The sequence below is a fragment of the Patagioenas fasciata genome, chromosome 1 (assembly GCF_037038585.1).
Source record: "Patagioenas fasciata isolate bPatFas1 chromosome 1, bPatFas1.hap1, whole genome shotgun sequence".
Classification (NCBI taxonomy): Eukaryota; Metazoa; Chordata; class Aves; order Columbiformes; family Columbidae; genus Patagioenas; species Patagioenas fasciata.
The window spans coordinates 121450892-121467464 of record NC_092520.1 but is presented as its reverse complement, the minus strand read 5'-3'; the positions used below and the strand labels follow the sequence as shown (position 1 = coordinate 121467464).

Below are 16573 nucleotides of genomic sequence, written 5' to 3'. Positions count from 1 at the left end.
ATCTACAAAGGCATGAAAGCACTAATTGTGCAGGAGGAAGTGTCACTCATTGCTTTTATATCAGTTAAATACATATTCCAGGATCTGCTTAAATAAAAAAGCATCCAGTACGTAGGTTGACAAAACAGCAAGCTCAGCACTGGAGGCAAGTATTGCCTTCCTCTCTAAGATCTCGCTTATAAATGTAATAAGAAAAAAAGTGAATTTGTACATGGTGATGGGGCTTTCTGAATTTCTTTCTTGCAGAGGACCCAGTCTGAATCTCTGACTGATTTGAGCTGTACCCCAGAAGAAGAAGAAGAAGAAGAAGAAGAAGAAGAAGAAGATGATGAAAAGGAGAGGCAGACAGACTTGCCACATGCTGTATTCAAAGCCAGCAATCAAGAACTGCCATGCAGCACAGCTGCAGCGCAGGATGTGGCTTCCTGGCCAAAGCCCAGAATGCCTGAGGACTTTCCTCCTGCTTCGAGACCAGCGATGACTCAGCCCACTTCTGAGTCTGCTGTTGCACAGGAAGTTCCGCTACCAGAGAATAAACCAGAGGGTTGCCAACCAACCCTGGAAACAACGTGTGTGAAGTCTGAGTCCTCATTGCTGTTAGGAGGCAAATATTCTGCAACGTCTTCCTACTCTAGTCCAGACAGAGAAGTACAAAAGCAAGAGGATTCCTCAGAAACACCAGTTCTGTTGGCTGAGGATGTGAGCGATGTGTCAATCAATATTTTAAATCAAGAAAATAAGGAGCCTCCTACTGTGTTTTCAGTAAGTAAAATAGCATCTGAAGAAGGGTCAGAAAAAAATATACAGAAGGATGAACAGACACCTGTGGAAATGCCCTGTAATAAAGACACAAAGAAAGAAGCTGCTCTGTTGTCAGAGTCCAGCAAGCAATTTTGCATAGGCTCTTTCCAGCCCATGGACTCATTCCATGTTTCACATCCTGCTTCCTCAACATGGATGGGACCATCTGCTTCCTGCTCCCTGGAGAAAACAAAGACAGCACAAGAGGCAGCTGCTTCTGGTAAGGAGAACAGTCAGTTGCTGGTCCACAAGGAGGAACTTTTGGAGAAGAAAGCTGAAAAAGCAGCCAATGAACTCAATGCCTTGAGAAGGTTTTCTGTCTCCTCTGCACGGGAGAGACCAAGGACCAGAAGCCTACATTTCCCAGAAAGATCAGAGTTGGAAAGCCCATTAAATACTGGATTCTTCCTGTCCAAAGAAAAGGTCTCCTTGGGAAATGAGAAGTGGAAAGAAGATTTGCAGAAGGGATCAGATCTGGAGGAGGAAAAAAGTAGCAACAAAAAGCAGGCTTGGCTGCCAGAGTCCAACTCTGAGAACTTAGGCCAACCTACAGAAATTTTGGCTGGCTGCGTTTCTCCGGCTGTCGATGCGATGCCGGTGCCAAGCGATTCTTCAGTGATACCTCAGAACCAGCCAAGCTGTGAAGATAAAAGTCCTTTTCAAGTGAAACTTAGATCCACCTCACTGTCCTTGAAATATAGAGACAACTCGTCACCAGAATCAAAAGGGATTAAAAGATACAGTGCAGAGATTAATTTAGAAAATGAGGGATTGACTTCATTTCTGAAAGGTGATACGGCACAGATCAAAAAAACAGCCGATACAAATATTGGTGATTCTTTAAATCAAAAGATCAAACCCAAAGCTAAGTCTTCTGAACAGCTTAGTAGCAAACCTCCATTGCCTAAAAAGCCAGCCTTACAAAACATCACCCTTCCAAATACTGCTGCAAACAAGGAGAAGCAGGACAAAGCAATTCACTCTCCTGAATCCAGAAATGAAGACAGAGACTTGGAGAAAAAGCCAAATCCTTGTAAATTGCCTGGTAAGACTCCCGCTACTTTATAAAGTTGTCTTAACTCACGAGGAATGACCTTATTGGTGAGAGAGCGTGAGGCAGCCCTGTCGTGTCAATAGCAACACTGGTGAGTCCGAGCTGACGGCTCTGCCTTCAGTGATGTTGCTCCTTGATTCTCCTTTGCTGAAAAGAGTATCAGAAGGACAGCAGGGAAGAAGCAGCAGAGAGAATAAGTTATTTTTGTCTGTGATTTTTGCATTTCAGGGCATTGTTTAAAGGATGTTCAAAGTGACACTCAAAAAATAAAGTGCATTAGCAAGTATTGTTAAACAGAAATATCAAGCCACTACGCATCCCCATTCAGAGCTGCTGTATGGCAATTTAAAAGCCCAGCACATATTAAGTGGAGTGCCCTGCATGGGATGAGTGACTCAAACCTCTACATCTTCTTTGATACTATAGCATTGAGGCAGAAACACTAGTAACTGCCTGGCATGCTCAACACGCCATTTATTTATTGTCTCATGTGAGCTTTGCTTATTCATTTATCCATCTGTATCATTACTCATTCCTTGTTTAAAAACAAAAAATAACTACCGTGCAGCTTTCTGGAGTTTAAAGCCAGGAGAAAACATAAGATCCTGTCTACTGGAGATTGTTAAATTTCACCCTGTTGTCTGTATGATATAATTGGGTTGGAGTTAAAAAAAAAAATCAGTCCTCTGGAGACTAATATGCTTTGTGCTACAGGCAGGGAACAGAAAGAAATGGAAGTGGCACCATTGTCTGAAGTCTTTGCAACGACAGTAAACAAGCGAGGTGAAGTATGCTCAAGCATTTCTAGCAGGAGACCTCTGCTCTTTACTTCAGAGAGCAGCCAAAAGGAAAAAAAAAAAAAATCCTTCCATCTTCTGATAAGTGGGAGAAGCTTCTTCTCTGGTCTGAATCTGTCTGGTCACGAGTTTGATGTTAAGAATGTCAGGAGGAGATTGCAGCCAAGTCAATGAAAATGTTTCTTTGTGCCGCTGCAGAGCTCCCCTCCGTGGTTGCTCTTGTCCAGCTGGGGTCAGTCTCTGGGCCTTAGAGGCGGGGAAACACCAAGCCAAAAGAAGACCTTAGGACACAGCAAGCCACTTGTCCTGTAGCGTGACAAAAGCTTCCTTCTGGCCCCAGACAGCTGATTCCTGTTGTCACCTGCTGCAGAATTGCAGATGGTTTTGCAAGGGTCTGGGCATGTTTACAGCTTCCTGCTCTCCCTGCAGCCATAAAGGATTCACTGCCTCCATGGCCAGACAAGGCTTCCACAGCGATCCAGCCAGATCCTCCCTGCACCCTATGAGCAAGGTGCTCCCCCTTTGTGTAATCCTAGCCCTCCCTTAAGGGCTTTTCCCCGCCCCAGCCCCGTGCCCTGCCCTGAGGAGTAGTTAATTATTTGTGGTGACGCCCAAATCTCTGATTGATTGAGATTCTGAGGAAGGTCATACCAGGAACAAGGGAGGAGACCTGGCATGGCAGGGTTGGTCTGGCAGAGGGCAGAGGGAAGCAGCAGAGGTACCAACACTCCATCACACAGCCTGTCTTTTCATTCCTCTTGCTGAGCCCCGGGTGCCTGCAGCGGGAGTGGGGCAGGGGACAGCAAGTGCTGGAGAAGGGAAAAGGGAAATAAATGGAGCTGGGGACCACCTTTCTCCTCCAGGCTTCTCTTCTTGCTCCTCAGCCCCAGGGTGAAGGAGACTCCTGCCTCCAGGCTCAGGACAGTCCTCTGCAAAATAGGGTCTGCAGGTAGGAGCTGTGCCCTGGCTCCACTGGCAGGGTTGCACACACCAGGAATTTGAACCTGGAGTTGCAGGTCAAGGAGCCCTGTTTTGGAAATGTTCCTCTCCACCTGACAGTATTACACCGAATCTATATGGCCTGGGGTTGTTTAACACAGTGGTTCAGATTTGTCTGCAGTGGTAATTAGTCTTCTTCCTTATCTAATGCCCCACTGATCTTACTGTATCACCTTAAGCAAAGCTGCTACAGTTTTCCACCTATTTCCAACTTCAAGTTGCTTGGTAAATGGGTTCTGATATGTGGGCATGCCAGACTCAGAAATAGTTTAATTCTAAATACAAAGGAGTCTGCTTCAAACTGACTTGGGGTCCTTCCTACCCCTCGGAAGACCTTTCTACTTAGACATCTGACCAAGTACCTCCTTGTGCTAAGTTGCCACATCAGCCTGACCTGGCTGTGGGTGAACGAGGTGTCCTCACCTCCTCTGGTTGCCCTGGCACCACACCAGCCTTGGTGAGGGCATTTGCGCTGCGGCTCCGGAAGAGATGACCCTCTCTAAGATGCAGGAGAGCAACAGGACGTGATGAGGGCTTAGTGGGGCAATACCACTGCCCAAATGTCATTTTAGGTTCTTTGAAATGTGTGCCTCAGCCCAGGGAATAGGGAGCAGGAGAAATCTGACAATGATCAACATGGCCCTTTGTGGATTGCATGGCTTTCCAGCCATCTCTGGCCTCCTGATTGGCTGGGACACCCACTTTATTTTGTCCATCTACCCTTAACACTGGCACCCAGCCCCCTCCTAGCCCTTGAATTCATCAGCGCTTTTGAAGAGCTGTGGTCACCATCAGGAGACACTTTATGCTGTCAAGGAGTTTCTTCCCACTACATGTTAGGAAATCCCCGTGCTGAACAAGATGAACTGTGAAATGGTGATGTAAGGGTTTGCAGTTCCCTTCTCATGTACACTCATCTCAAAAAAGTCAGTGTGCTGTGTCGTGTGGTGAGCAGGAGCAATTTGGTTTGTTCCGTTCAATTTTTAGCTTTTTCAGCACTCCTGGTACCCAAGGCTATGGGAGGGATAGTGGCTCACCACCCCAGTGAAAGCAGCGCTCCTGCTCTCCAGAGGTTTCTGGGGAACTATCTGGGGATTGCCAGGCCTCTGTCACCCTGCATGGTGGCTCTTCAATGGCTTTGTGAAATTAGTCACCCCAGGAGGAGTAATTTTTAAGTTTCTGGAACCAAAGGCACAAGTATTTGTAGGAATTAAAAGGTTAAGCTGTGTTGTTTTGGGTTGATACATTTTGCTGTAAATCCTGTAAAGGGCAGAAACAATTAACATATGCTAACAGGTTGTTAGAGGAGCAAAGCCATAAGCAATACCTGGGCGAATGTGCATATTAGGATTTATAAAAATCAGTAACTGAGGAGCTGTAGCAGGGAGACATTCTCTAACAGAGAAAAGGAGCTCAGGGAGAGACAGTGAACGTAACAGTGAATGTAACAGTGAATGAAAGTGGTGTGTATTGTTTGGCAAATACAGGCTCTGAAATGACAAGAAAAATGTTTCTCTCTGTGTAAAAAAAGACATTGCTTTAATGCTGTCCTGGCTACAGCTGAGAAGAAATCTGTCTTAGTTTTTTTTTTTCCAAAAGAAGTTGCTTTTTGAGTTGTGTCAGGCTATTTTGCAATATGGCTGTTTTCCAGCAGTGAAATAGACTTTGATGCAAACATAGCAGTTCCTTGTGTAAAAAAAGAGTCTCCTGGCATCAGTGATACAGATCCAACCAAAAGTCAAATACCTCACAGAGAAGCTTAGAGAAGAGAGAAATGTCAGAAATACTTAGCCAAATCTTTTAGAATAGCTTTGTCTGACTTTAAAGAAGTGGGTGTGTACACTGACACAAATGCATGTAGTGCTTTAATAAACAAAGGGAAATATGTAGGCCAGGATATACTAAATGCCATATGCATTTGTAAAGCCCTTCTTAAAATAACTGGTGATTTATAAATGAGCAAAGATACAACAGTGTGAAATTAAATATGCATGCATAAGCAGTGTTATAAAACAATGACACCGTTGTATACAGGGGGTGTTATCTCCCTGTATAAAGTTGTTTGGATTAGTTTTGAGTATGTTTGCTTTTAAAATACGCAGGGAATCTGCAAGTTAGCTTTGCTTGCTGTTAGAGGTATGACTTTCAAAAGGCTCTAATATTCTGCCTCTGACCTTTTGCCTGCAAGGATGTATGTAAAGAGCAACCACTCTCTGAAGCATAAGATGTTAATTTTCAGGTATGAGATTTAAATGTTATGAAGAGTCTACTGTATTTTGTGTGCACAAAGGCTTCTAGATTTAAAGAAAACAGGTACAACAATATCTGAGGCCATCTCTTAAAAAAATAATCAATCCCTAAATCTCAGGGTAATGTTTAAATACGTCTTTGCAGTGGTTATCCATATAAGCAGCACACACCCCCCAGATACACTTGAATGCACTGAGTATATCTGTCTGTCAATAGACAGAAATAGGTATGTATTTCTCTGTGTGTGTGTGTGTGTGTATAAACGAATGCACAATAACAAGTCAATCATAGATCTCTTTTTGTATGTAAAGATTAATGTTTTATCTTCATCTTATTGTTCACACAACCAGTGTGACACATGTTAAAGGATAATATCGAATTATCAATGAGAAGTGTACACATTCATTTCCACAATATTTAGGCAGAACAAATTTCATCTGTAAGATCAGAGCTTTAGTCTGAGAAAAAAAAAAAAAGTGCTTTAGTGAGGCACTGAAGGAAACAGATACCTGCATTTAATGGGACTGCAGCAGGGGAATTATTAAGAGGAATCCCGAGGGACCATTGAAGCAGCCAGCCCTGCGACTGTGTGACCCAGTGGAAAGGAGCTCGGGTGATTCTGATCTGGGAGAGGGAATGGAGAAGGTGGCTGTGGTTCACTGGCTTCAGGGCTTGTCCTCAGTGGTCAGTCTGGAAGCTGCAGAAGTGATGGAGAAGGCAGATGAAGCAGCTGGTCTTGCAACTGTCTGTGTGTTTGGTGGCTGTGGTGAAGAGCAGGACGGAGGACTTCAGCAGCCTCTGGGAGTGGTTGCAAGTGGCAGCAGAAGACCTCAGCAGCTTACATTAAATGCTGGTTTTAATAAGCGGTGACATTACACACAGAGCGGTTTGACAAGTTCTGACCTGGTATCTTCCCCTTGTCGGTGACTTATCCTGAGGGGAAAAGGAGGCTCGCTTGTCTTTTGGAAAGCCTCAGGCCAAGTCACCTCCAAGGAGACCAGGGAAAGATCCAATCATGAGGTTAAAACTGTGAATGAACAAGAGACAAATCGCTGCCTGCAATATCCTTTATTAGCTAATGAAGTTATTCAGTAACACGTTGAATAGCATATTGTTTAAAATAACATGTTGTAATAAGAACTGAAGAATATGATTCAGAATTTAGTTTTATTCAGGAAGTCTCCCAAGTGTAACGCAGAAGCAAGAGGCTCAGCCCTGCTTCATCAGAGGGGGAGTGAAACACGGGGCGTTTGTGGCGGCTGTGGCCTGTCGGACTCACACAGCTGTCAATGCAGGATGCCACTGCTTGCATTTCATACTATGTAATCACCCTAAAAGTGGCATTTACCAGCTGGGAACTGCTGTGCCAGCTGTTGTGCACACCATGTACAGCAGAAGCAGGAATTAGATTGTGCTTTTGAGTACTTTTGGTTCCATTGTCTGTCTGGTTCCGTAAACACTGTGCTTCGCCACGTGGTGAACCATAAAAGTGTGCAGACTGTCTCATGAGTGGATGAGGTAAGATAGGGAGGGCTTGTTCAAGGTGATCAGGCAGTCACGGAACTGAGGAAGAAGATGTGCAAGCAGCACTTCTCTTGTGAATAGTCACTTCCTGAGAAATCTTTTGGCCTTTTGGTGCCCCTCAGGGTACCAAGAGCTCCATAGGACAGTCTCAGATCACCTCAAACTGCCAACTTACTTCACCTGGATTACTTCATCACCTTTCATCCTTATGGCTGGAAAAATGGTGCATATATACTGCCAAGAAGCCTTCTCTAGATGGAGGTGGGAGGATGTAAAACTTTTGGGAAATGGGAAAGATAATAAATAGTGAATATACCTCTTCTACCCCTTACAGTAATTCTGCCTGACAGAAGTGGTAGCAAATCCTGCACAGGTTGCATCTGATGATTTTTTTTGCTGAACAAAAGGCATGTCCCCTGCCTTGCCTGCCTGCCTGCCTGCCTGCCTGGCTTTCTGCAGCAAAGGCTTTCACAGGAACAAGGGCAGAACATAATTGCTTAAATAAACATGAAAGCCCCTCCCAGAAGCTTTTGATCCTCTGTAGGTGATAGTACTCTGCTGTCCTAAGTTGGGCCCATACAGATGCATATAAAATAAAGAGCTTTTGTTCCCTGCTATCAGAGAAACATTCTGATACCATCTCTTATGGGATGATACTTGGCTCTAATTCGGCTGCCTCCTAATTGGCATGACTAGGATGTCTGGCATCTCATCAGGGAGAATTGTCTGAAGAGCCAAAGTGCTTGGTGCCTTCGTTAGGAGTATCTGCCTTATGAAAAACATTTTTATAATAGCAGCCTCCAGACATGTTGCTGCGTGACTGGGAACCCCATTGTGCTAGGCAGTGCACATCGAAATAACAGGAAGATGAATCCTAAATCCATGAGGATGACAGAGAAACAGGAGCACAGGCAGCAATAAGACCATCAAATGTAGTGCACTAAATAGAGCCTGGGCATAGCAGTCATTTTGTTGGTATCGATTGTGTGGTGGGAGCAGAGGAAGAGCAATGTGCGGTTCAGTTGGTGTTTACAGAAAGCTCTTGTGCTTTGACAGGGAAAATGGGACAAAACACAAAGGGTGATTTTGTATCAGAGAGACTAAGAAAGGGTTGTCAGGTATCAGAACAGGCTCCCCAGGGATGTGCTTGAGCTACCATCCCTGGAATTGTTTAAGAGACTTGGAGATATGGTACTCAGGTACACGGTTTAGTGATGGACTTGACAGTGTTAGGTTAACAGTTGGACTCGATGATCTTAAAGGTCTTTTCCAACCCAAATGATTCTATGATTCTAAGACATACATCAATTGGAGTGTCAAGGGAGAAGCCTGGTTTGTAACATCATGGGAAAGCTGGTGGGTGGACTGAAAAGGACCAGGGTGAAGATGTTGGTGTTTGTGAGCACTGATACATTACTGATAGTGAAAGAAGGTAGAAAGGTGATGGAAAAGGATGTGTGTGGTGGTGTGCCTGTAGCTGGATGGTCAGAGAAGCAGCCCAGTCTTCTCTGGGCTGAGAAGAGGCCTGTACATGGGAGGAAGGGTCTGTTTGATGGGATGGATTTACATGATGAGTCCAGCAGGGCACAGGGAGGCTTCAATGAGGAAACATCTTCATAATATTGAGCCTCAATGTTGGATAGTTATTCATTACAGGATGCTAGGAAAATGAGTTAACTAACTTGGATAGAAGTTAACTAAAGTGAAAAGCTACTTTATGCACTGTGTGAGGGATCCTCCTCTCTGAGGAAGATGAGACATCACCATCACCTTCAGTATTGGCAGTCAGTCTGTATCACAGTGGGGCTTTGGGAACTGATGGAGCGTGGCACCCGGCTTTACTGGGTAATCCACTTATAGATCCTACCCAAATTGCTCATGACCTAAAAAGGTGCAGATGGGTTCAAGGGCATGGGCTATAAGCACAAGAGAGAATGTGGTGGCAGGTGCATTAGCAGACATCGTGTAAATTCAACTGTGTGGGTCTACTGAGGATGGTCCTAATGAGATTTGTCCTAAGATCACAGGATTGTAGAATAGTTTGGGTTGGAAGGGACCTTTAAGGGTCATCTGGTCCAACCCCCCTGCAATGAGCAGGGACATCTTCAACTAGATTGGATACTCGGAGAAGATGGGCTAGCAGTCCTTGAGCTGATAGTCGTTATCTTGGCAAATTGTGGAAGATAAGGGGCACCCCAGAAGGTCGCACTTCTTGAAAAGGCAGCTGAGATAGAGAAGAGAGAGAGGAAGAAAAGCAGTTATATACCACTTGACTTAATATGAAACACTGAAAGAAATAATTGAGCTATTTCAAAATGTCTACAAGATAACATACATACAAGTTCCAACCAACATGGCTTCGTCAAGAGCAGTCAAATCAAATGACAGCTGGTGTCATAGGGCATTCCTATAAATATCATGACGTTCCTATAAATATAGTCTTGGTGGGGCTATTCGTTGCATTGATGCAAAGCTACTGAGTGCCAGCTAATGATTCACTGTCATATTAGATGGTGGCCATCTTAGATGTGACACTATTCAGTATATTTAATGGCATGGGTGACAGAGCTAAGTGCATGCTTATTACCTTTGCAAGTATTACTAAGCTGGAAAGCCTGTGGGCACACTGGAGGACAGCAATAGAAATCAGTATGATCTTGAGAAAGTGGAAATGTAGTTTGAAAATATTACTTTCATTGCAGACAAGTCAAAAGTTCTGTTATGTGTGCGAACATAATGTGATGCACAGGCACAAAAGCAGGGTGGAAGAGGGTAAGTGACATGATCTGGAGCTCACAAACTAAAGACAAAACAGAAATAATATAATTCTGCAAGAAACTCATCATACTGATTGATGTGTACAGGAGACCATTTCAGGTGAAGTGAGGTGGTCATTCCACATCACCTGATGCTAGCACCATTTCATCTCAAGTGCTACATGTCAGTTTTGTGCATCATATTTTGAAGAAGATTTGGACCAAATTAGGACAATTCCTACAAATGCAAGAGTGATCTAGAGAATAAGACAAATCAGAAAAGTTTTAAAAATGGGGAAAACATGGTCTGAGTCTTCAAATGCATAAAAGGCTGCCACAAGGAGGCTATGAGTTATTTGCTTGTGTCTATAGTGTACAGGGGAAGAAGCTAAGGAATTAAATTAAAGCAAGGAAGATGTAACTTACCAAACAGGGAAAAGATCTGGCAGCAAAAGAAGAGCCAAGGAATAGGACAGGTTGTCTCAGGAGACTCTGAAATCTGTCCCATGTTTGGAGGGTTTTAAGAACAGGCTAGATACATATTTGTGAGGAAACAGTTTATGTGAAAATCATCTTCCAACTGCTCTTGCCTTGTAGCTGAAGGATAGACCAGATGACATCTTGAGATCTCTCCAATCTTATTCTCTATCATCCTGTAAATTGAGACAAAAATGAAGCCAGGGCAGCTAGTGAAGAGAAGAAGAATATGGGAGGAACAGCTGTTGGCATGGAAAGCTAGGGTGTAGGTGGGATGCAGAGAATTGGAGTAACTTGCCGTGCAAGAGAGGGAGAAGTTCTTCCTGTGTCCAGGGGCCCTGCTTTACTGTGCTGCATTTGCACAGCTGGACTTTCTGGCTTGTTTCTCTCAGAATTTTCACTGCAAGATTACATGAGGTGAACATGAAGGGAAATGCAAGCATCAGTTGGCAAAATATCTTGCTTTGGCCTTAAAGCAAAACTTGTGTTTTCTCTTTTTGTGGTTTTTAGCTGACATAGGCTTTACACTGTTTTCTTGCTCAAATAACTAGTCTGTCTCTGGTGAGGTACAGAAATGACTTGAGAAAGTCCCTGAGCAAAGGAAGTTTGTGGGCTTTCATAATGTGCCTGACTTGGCAGACTCCAGCTCTTGGGAGAGCATCATCCTTTTCATCTCCTCTGCCTTCATGAGGCTTCTCAAATGTGCCTTCAGAGACATTTGCCTGCTTTCCTGATTGGGTCCATGTTCCTCTAAATGAGACCATAGCCCTCCAGAAACGCGTCTGTCATCTCCACAGGGTTCTGTGGCTGTGTGGCCCAGCTCTGTGCCAATACAGCAGCTGGGCCCCGAGGGAGGCTGGCACACTGGGACAGTAATCCTTCCTGGATGGGTCTGCCTCCTCCTGGGTCCCTGCAAAGGATGCTACCTAGGTAACTTTTCCTAGGGGCATGACCACATGTGATTTGAAGATGAGAAGCTTAACTTCTGCTCTGAAATAGCCTTCTGTAAATTTGGGTAAGTTAGTGGCCAGAAGCGGCTGGGAGAAGTTAAATTGTTTTTCCCTAAGGCCGTGACGTGGCTCTAACGTGGTTCTAAGGGTGTTAGTGCTGTTCTTGTTCATCTTTTAAACCACACAGTTGGAAAACTGAATTTTGAGTGCACTGTGAGCCAATGAAGAAGTGGAGAACCTGAGGGCTGGAGCCAACAGAGGAGCTGAGTCTCTCCCCTTGGTATAGTTCTGCTCACCATGCAGGCAGGATTTCCTTTCACAGAATACTTGCATAGAGGGTATTTCACTTCCACGTACCTCTGGGTACCACTTGTTCCTGGGTAGCAGTTGTGAGGACAGCGGAGCAGAACTTTTGACCCTTTACACTAGAAGTGCTTTTATTTTCCTGTCTCGCTGAAATCTCAGTTCTGGTAGAGCACCATGAGAGTGGTTGGCCCCAATGGAGAGCGCAGTCAGCGTCAGCAGGGATAAGTCACAGTAAAACTCACATGAAAAGACCGCGACTTAACCCTGTGGTTTTAGCAGCATTTCTGTATACTCAAACGCCACGAACTCATGCTCAGTCACCCACAGGACCCACAGGCATCACGGGTCTGTGCAAGGGTGTCTGCTCCCAACAGGGGAGGAGGAGGGCAGGGACCAGGCAAAGGCTCCGGCTGCTGCGGCAGGGGCATGGGAAGTGCCAGGGGTGAGGGCAGAGGCAGCAGGGAGTGGGTTGCCTTTGCAGCGCTGTGGTCCAGCTGTGTTCAGCTTTGAACCAGCTGCTGCTTGTCTCTGAGAGGCCATGGAGCAGATGGGAGGAGGAGGCAGAAGGGGGCGACTTTGGGAAATGGGTTTCTGCATCTCCCTCGTGTGAGAACAGTGACACTGTGACTGTAGCTGAACAAAGGTGCGAAGTGTTTTTAACCAGTAAAACGGTAAGTTGAAACAGTGAGCGCAGGAATATTGTTCCCTGGAGACCAAACTAAACAGAATTCCTATTTACCCAAGCTGGCCACATGTCCTGGGACCAGTCTGCTTATTGAGCAAGCATGAGCTAATGACATCTCTCTTTCGAATTACCATGTACATAAATCACCTGCCAACAGAGAGAAGCATGCCTTCCCCCGTGGCTGCTGGAGACCCTGGAAGAGATCCCGACAGTCCCACAGAGCCAGCCTGGGTTTCCATCGCGAGGCAAAAGCAGAGGGGCATGCAGCAGGAGCAGGAACTCGACAGAGAAAAAGCTGTGGCTCCAGATGTGAAGTCAGACACAGAGAAACAGAATAAAGAGAAGGAACGAGCAGAGGTACTTACAGTACAAATTCGTGGTGCTTTTGTGTCACCTTCCTGTAGTATTCTTTGAATCTACTGTTATATTACCAGTCATGCCATAATGATTACAGATACTTAATGAGTATCACTGTAAGTAACAAAGACACTGCTCTCGGAAATGTGTTATAGATTCAGAGTCCCCTCATTGCTCAGATAAGTAATTTTATATCTCTGAGTTCTGGAACTATGTGAGGTGTGTACAATTTTTTGGGTGCCCAATATATACTTACCAGACCTAATGTGTGCATTGCATGCTACAATACCCCAAACAAGGTGCTAAACTCTACCATCTCAGATCTCTCTCAATACAGAGGGAATACATTTTCTTTAACTATCCTTCCAAGCACAGCATTTCATTGAGCCTCCTATACCTCCTGACTGATTTAACACTGAATGAACAGCTCGGTCCCAGAAGCTCCTAGGTAACAATTTTTAGAGCCTTGAGAAGTGAAACAGTATAAAAATAACTTTTGCACTTGCAGACAGTGCCAAGATATAATTTCTGGTTCTCTGTATATGGATAACTCGGACGCCCATGTGGTGCCGTGGAACATGCGCTGACGCTGCCTCTCCGAAGATTCCATGCAAAAGAGGGTGAAACCTGTAGCAAGTGATCTTCTCAGATGACAAAGCTGTGCTCACAGAAGGGCTTGGCATTAATCCAGAATACTGACAAGGCTTCCATGGTACTGGGCTAGCTCAGGGAAGCAGCAGCCTGTGAGTGCTGCCTGTGTTGCCTGGTGCACAGTAAGAACCCGGCACTGATGCAGGAGCATTTGTGTCCTATACCAGCATAGCATTCCCAGTGCAAACGGCCTACTTTCTTGCTTCAGACATGGTACTTTTAGACACCCAGATAGCTGTATTATATCCTGGAATAAGAGATCTCTAGACGGTGAAAAATAGCAGTGGTTACATTAACAAGAAATAACACCTAATAAAATGTCTAGGCAAGATTATGAACTGCAATAATGTTCAACATTGTCATAGCACTTAAAACACCAAGGGTTTAAATGATCCCAAAATACAGTTTGTGTCAGAATAGGAAACTCCAGATTTTAGCTGGCAATGTTCCCTAAAATTCATGCCATGCATTTTATTTCCCTATATCAGCTAACAGAGAAACATGCCAAGATGCTCCTGACTGCCGTGCATGAGGCTTGGTGCCACTGTACTACTCCCCCTTTCTCCTTCTCCCACATGGCACCAGGCACTATCACTTCAGGGTAGTTTGTGATACTGGCAAGAAAATCCATGGGAGGATGTGTTTGATTTCTTTTTTTTTATGGAAAATCCATTATACTGTCAACCCTCCAAAAACTACAGTGCACTAATCCACAAAATGTGGGAGGTGGAAGGAAAACATGAGAGAACAAGGCTGTCTCCAAATCCTATATATGTTAGTAGAAGTGTGCAAAGGGCTTGGAATACATTTTGCGTTGAAGACTATAATAACCTACTCATAGATACCATTATGAATATGAGATACAGAGAGACACTTTTAATTTGTAAAGTTGAGTATTGTGGATGCTACCGTGAAATCACTGGAGCTTTCTGTACAAGTATCAGTTCAAGTGAGAGATGTGGGACCAGTGTGAGATAAGCGCGCTGGTCTTCAGACTGTGACAGGCACCACATCCACTCCCTTTGCTTGTGCTCTTCCAAACCGGTGTCATTCTCTCTGCTTTACTTGGATTTTATCCCTCTCTGTGTCTAGGGGTCTGTGAAGCAGCAATGGAGCAAACCTTCACACTTGGCACCTAAAACTCCTCCTGAAGAACAGAGGAAAGAGACAAAGTTTGAAGTGAAGGAGCCACTGCCGAGAACAAACTCGCTGTCACATTATGTTCCTGGTAGGAAATAAAATGCTTAAAATGTAGACTGCTATCTCACATCCTTGTCAGAAGAAATCTTGCTTGAGTGTTCTGCAAAAGGCATAGAGCTTGGATCCTAATCTCTTTCCCAGCCTCACATCAGCAGGGCGAACTGTTTTCTCAGCACTCGCATCTGGGGTTTTGTTTGGCGGCATCTTCCTTTCACCGCTTTGATTGCACAATAGTCAAAACTCCTGTTGAAATAAATTAATTGAGAGTGTTAGGCTGTTTCACAGGACAGGGTTCCAAATGCACTATCCTGGTGTAAAATGTAAAATGCATGGAAAATTATTTTCAATAGTGTTCAATTTTAATGTGGTTTCCTCAGCAAGCTGGAATGGTGTGATCACAAACTGTCTGCCCATCAGTCCTTCCACAATAACTTTAAATCTATTTGGTAAATTCAAATTTGAAAGGAGGGCAGAAGTTTGGAAGGTAAGCTGGGGGCTGGGTGAAGGAGGAGTTTGCAAATGAATGTTCTTGCTAATGAAAAGACTCTCTCTTATTTGGCCTGAGTGTTTGTTAAACACAGGGCATGGCAAGGAATCCAGGTCATGCTGTTGGTTTTGGTAAGTTTAGGGACCCAAAGATATTGATGAATGAGAAAAACAGCATATTCTTTTGGGCACGGAATGGTTATTGTCTCAATAATATGTTGCAGAAGAAGCTTCCATGTGAAATGTAAAGATTTTCTACTGTAGGGCAAGGCATGAGAAGTTGTTAATGAAAGAGCCAGGGTGTGTAGGTGCACAGCTCATGAACATGAAATGTCCATGTGTTTTATTCACAGTAGCTCCGTCACCAGCGCTGGTGGATAAAGAAGAAATAAGCCACTTTAAGAAAGCCAATAATGCTGCTGCGGATCAGCCATCATGGTTTGAACTGGCCAAAAAGAAATCACAAGCTTGGAGTGATATGCCACGGATTGTAAAATAAAAGGGTGCAGATGAACAGCATCTTTCATAATTACATCAGCTACTTAACTGAACTTCTACGGACCAGCTAATCACAGTGAAGAATCTCTTGATACACAAGAAGGGTTTTATTATACAGCTGTGGAGAAAGTGTGCAATAGGTACAGTCAAAAAGTTTACCTTCAACTTTGTAGCAATCAGGATTGCAATGGCAATGTATTACTTAAATTATGCTAAGGATATACTTACACTTTGGAGAATAAAACTTTTGCCTTATGTATTTCCAGCGTTTTCTGCTTTTAATGACATTTGCATCGAAACAGGACCTTTGCTAAACTTTGCTGAGCTTCTGTCGTTGCTGGCAACTTCTATTTGTTATGGTTTTCTCTGTTTACATTTATAAATTGTGCACTAACATCCTGATTCTGTTGATGTGTTTCACTGGAATCGCCTGACATTCTTTCTATCAAAGCTGTTTGGACCACGGAGGTATTCATTAATAGCTGTTAGTGAGTACTACATTAAAATGTGTTGCTTGAGCTGCGTGTTTGCCAAGCCAAGTGATACAGTTTCTGGGCTTAGGTTACATTTCATGAGGCACAAATACACACTTCTATGCATGACCACAAATAAAAATTCCTCAGCTCCTTCTGTGAGCTACCTTGGTTGCACAATGTTTGCAAGCAGGTGAAAAGTAAGGAAACTGAACTGCAGTTGGAAGATCATCAATGCATTCCCAGTTACTTTCCTACCTGAATTTATCTGGTTCCAACTGGTTTTCCCTTGTGTGAAATCATCATTCT

General features: G+C 44.1%; 1 protein-coding gene across 6 annotated transcripts in view; it reads left to right on the top strand.

Annotated features, from left to right (window-relative positions):
- The window catches only part of CRACDL (CRACD like), a 66632-nt gene extending 50439 nt beyond the window's left edge, over nt 1-16193 (top strand). For 5 of the 6 annotated variants that reach the window (XM_071813660.1, XM_071813664.1, XM_071813669.1 and 2 more), the window contains 4 exons: nt 247-1846; nt 12757-12956; nt 14700-14835; nt 15647-16193. In XM_071813660.1, the coding sequence (XP_071669761.1) occupies nt 247-1846; nt 12757-12956; nt 14700-14835; nt 15647-15792 (2082 nt within the window). In that variant the 3' untranslated portion in view covers nt 15793-16193. The remainder of the gene's footprint in view (nt 1-246; nt 1847-12756; nt 12957-14699; nt 14836-15646) is intronic. The other variant, XM_065847518.2, reaches the window with a different exon arrangement.
- The last annotated feature ends 380 nt before the right edge of the window (nt 16194-16573 follow it).